The sequence below is a fragment of the Dendrobium catenatum genome, unplaced genomic scaffold (genome assembly GCF_001605985.2).
Source record: "Dendrobium catenatum unplaced genomic scaffold, ASM160598v2 fragScaff_scaffold_1395, whole genome shotgun sequence".
NCBI lineage: Eukaryota > Viridiplantae > Streptophyta > Magnoliopsida > Asparagales > Orchidaceae > Dendrobium > Dendrobium catenatum.
The window spans coordinates 525,907-528,793 of record NW_021319857.1 but is presented as its reverse complement, the minus strand read 5'-3'; the positions used below and the strand labels follow the sequence as shown (position 1 = coordinate 528,793).

General features: G+C 32.4%; 1 protein-coding gene across 1 annotated transcript; it reads right to left on the bottom strand.

The window, feature by feature from the left end:
• Positions 1–465: 465 nt before the first annotated feature.
• Positions 466–2,542, bottom strand: LOC110103437. The gene is made up of 9 exons (XM_020832162.2): positions 2,397–2,542; positions 2,041–2,112; positions 1,886–1,951; positions 1,702–1,799; positions 1,561–1,598; positions 1,391–1,478; positions 1,013–1,297; positions 864–929; positions 466–785 (listed from the first exon to the last, which is right to left on the bottom strand). The coding sequence occupies exons 2-9, from the start codon at positions 2,090–2,092 to the stop codon at positions 630–632; spliced, it is 849 nt and encodes a 282-aa protein (XP_020687821.1). The 5' UTR covers positions 2,093–2,112; positions 2,397–2,542; the 3' UTR covers positions 466–629.
• Between the last annotated feature and the right edge of the window lie 345 nt (positions 2,543–2,887).

Here is a 2,887-nt window from a genome sequence, read left to right as displayed (position 1 = left end):
TTAAACAAATTTGAATCCAGCACTCTAAAATTCTTAATTAATGCAATAATTTCATTATCTTAATCCACAAAATTAGTAAAAATTAAACTATTATGTTTTAAAATATAATTTCTATCTCCAAGCAATAACAAGTAATCCTAGCAATTATCTTGAACAACTCAGAATCGAACCCTAGTAGATCAAAAGAGCTATCCTATTAGTTTAAACCTCATTTTCATAAACTCTCAAGTTGTAGTTGTGCCTCCTTTGTTGTTTTATAGAATTTTTTTCCTCTTTCTTTTTACCTGCTCCCTTTTGACTGTAATTTGCTTTAGCTCCTGTTATTTATTTTGGTGGACCTCTTTGTCTTTCAAACTACCATCATAGTTTCTTCTTCTCTATGCTTTGCTTGGTTAAATGCAATTTTCATAACTTCCCAAAAAATTGCCAAAAAAAAAAAAAAATGTAATAAATATGTGATGCATAAAGTCAAGAAAAACAGGGAGAAATTTATTATTCAAAGGCTAGTTATAACCATACATAAGCTAATCATATAGAAAATGAAAGCACATCATCTTCCTCAACATATATATCTATCTATATATATATATGCTAAAAATATTTGCAACATAAAGACATATATGTTATGTTCAAGCAGTCACAGACGTCTCAATTGCAACTTTCCCAGGATAAAGAAGATCTCCAGATTTCTCCTCCTCTTTCCAAAGCTCAGGCAAAGCTGCCCTTATGTTGTGTATGCTCACCAGAGCATGATCTGCACCCTTCACTCTCTGCGAACTCCCAACCTGAATATAACATAATTTGATAAATATAAGCTTCTTTCATATCATAAAGATATTTCATCTTTCCATATAGTCTCTTACCAGGACTGTGTGCAGACCAATTCTCTTCCCTGCTTGAATGTTTCTGATGCTGTCTTCAAAGAAAATCTGAAGAACAAACCTTGATGTTACTAGTTTTGAAGTTTCTTTATAAGAATATAAATATTCAAGCAGGATGTATATGTACTTACAGTTCTCTGTGGATTAATTTTCGCAATAGAAAGAGCTCGAATCATGGCGGATTCAGATGGTTTGCATAGAACAGGAGTCTTTGGCAGTTCAGTATTTGGGCGTGATTGTGAGAAATGATCGACGATATTGAAAATATTAGATCTGTTGATTTCTGTTAGGTCTTCCGATGAATTTTCTTCATTTGTGTTGAGAGTTTCAAAACAGATAATTCCCTCAAAACAGTCTTCCAAACCAAGTTTTCTTAGAACTTTCACAGTATGAATCTTATCAGCATTTGTGAATATCTGTCACAACAAGGAATGAAATTGTTATAAGAAGCAATTTAAAGGAATTTTTTATATAGATTAACCAAAAAATTAACCAACAAAAATACTTACGACTTTGCGAATTGGGATGCTTAGCAGAATCTGTCTAAGAACAGGATCAGGCTTCAGGTTCTCATAAGGTAATCTTCCATGAACAAAGCTGTTTACGATCAAAACGTGAGTATATTCTGGAAGCTCGTTAAAAAGAGGAATTTAAGAAAATGAGAGGAGTTATTACAAACCTATGGTAGTCATCATAGTTTATTCTGTAGCCAATCGCCTGTAGTTAAATTCAAATACAGTAGAAATTTGTTAAAATAAAGGTAAACAATTATAGTAAATTTGAAATAATTATCAAAAAACAGAAGATAGCATGGACTTGCCCTAAGACCAGCCATGGTGGTGCCATAGTTCTTGTAGAGAAGATCGCACATATCAGAGATTTTGCTCTCCTCAATTCCAAGCTTCTCCACCATGTAATCTGAAGCACGAAAACATGGAAATATTTCAGATTTCTGTTCAGTGACATAAACACAAACAGTTTTAAACAAATGTAAAATAAAATACCTCCGATGTTTTTCCTGCATTGAGCTGCTAGTCCAGAGTTTAAGGGATACAGAGTATCATCCAGATCTAATTTGGTCAAAGTTTCAGGAAAAAGTCAACTTTACCATTTTATCAAAGCCGTGAAGAACAGCATTTCAGAGTAGTAGAGTAGTTACCAAATAGAAGACAGTCATATTTAGCCTGACGATATCGATCTTCATAGTCCATTTTAATCAGTATCAGACTTCCTAAGCAACAAAAAAAAAAAAACCAGCTTTCTCAGCTAGAAGCGCTGAACATTATTTCAGCAAAATAAGCAAATTTTGTTCGTTTTTATAGATCATAATACTCCATATTAATTCTTGCCAAAAGTGCAAGCTTTTTAAGCTTTAGATGAATATAATACCAAGGTTCAAAGATGGCTCCTTTATCTCAAAACAAAAAGAGAAATCTCAAAATCTAACCGAAGAAGATGGCAAAATCGGTAAATTTAGGAGGAAAAATAGGATTTTTAATCTAGAGAAGAACCTACCAATAGGAATAAAAGATTTTATAGAAACAATGCAGACGTTATCAGCAGAGGAATCACGTGAGAAGAAAAGGACTAAGCGATAGCTTTTTGTCTTTTTCCTTCTATAGAGAAGGGGAGAGGAAGAACGAAGGGGGAAGAACTATGGAGGAGCTCGGGGGTTTAAATAGGCGAAGCGTTTCCTGCTCGAAGCTCATTAATTGAATTTAAAAAAAAAAAAAAACCTCCCGCTTTTTAATAAAAAATAATAAAAAATTGTTTAGTTGATTAAATATTTAATTTAAATTGAAAAAAAAATAGGGAAAGTGGGTAAGCGAGACGCTGAAGTGTGAACTCTGAATGAATTATTTACTTAACCATAAGCCACACCTATTGAAGAGTCATTTTAAATATTTATGATTTTAATTTTTTACAATTTATGTGAAGGTGGCCATCATATTTGTTAAACCCATAAATTCATTAAAAATTATGTTTATTATAACCTAATATCTTGT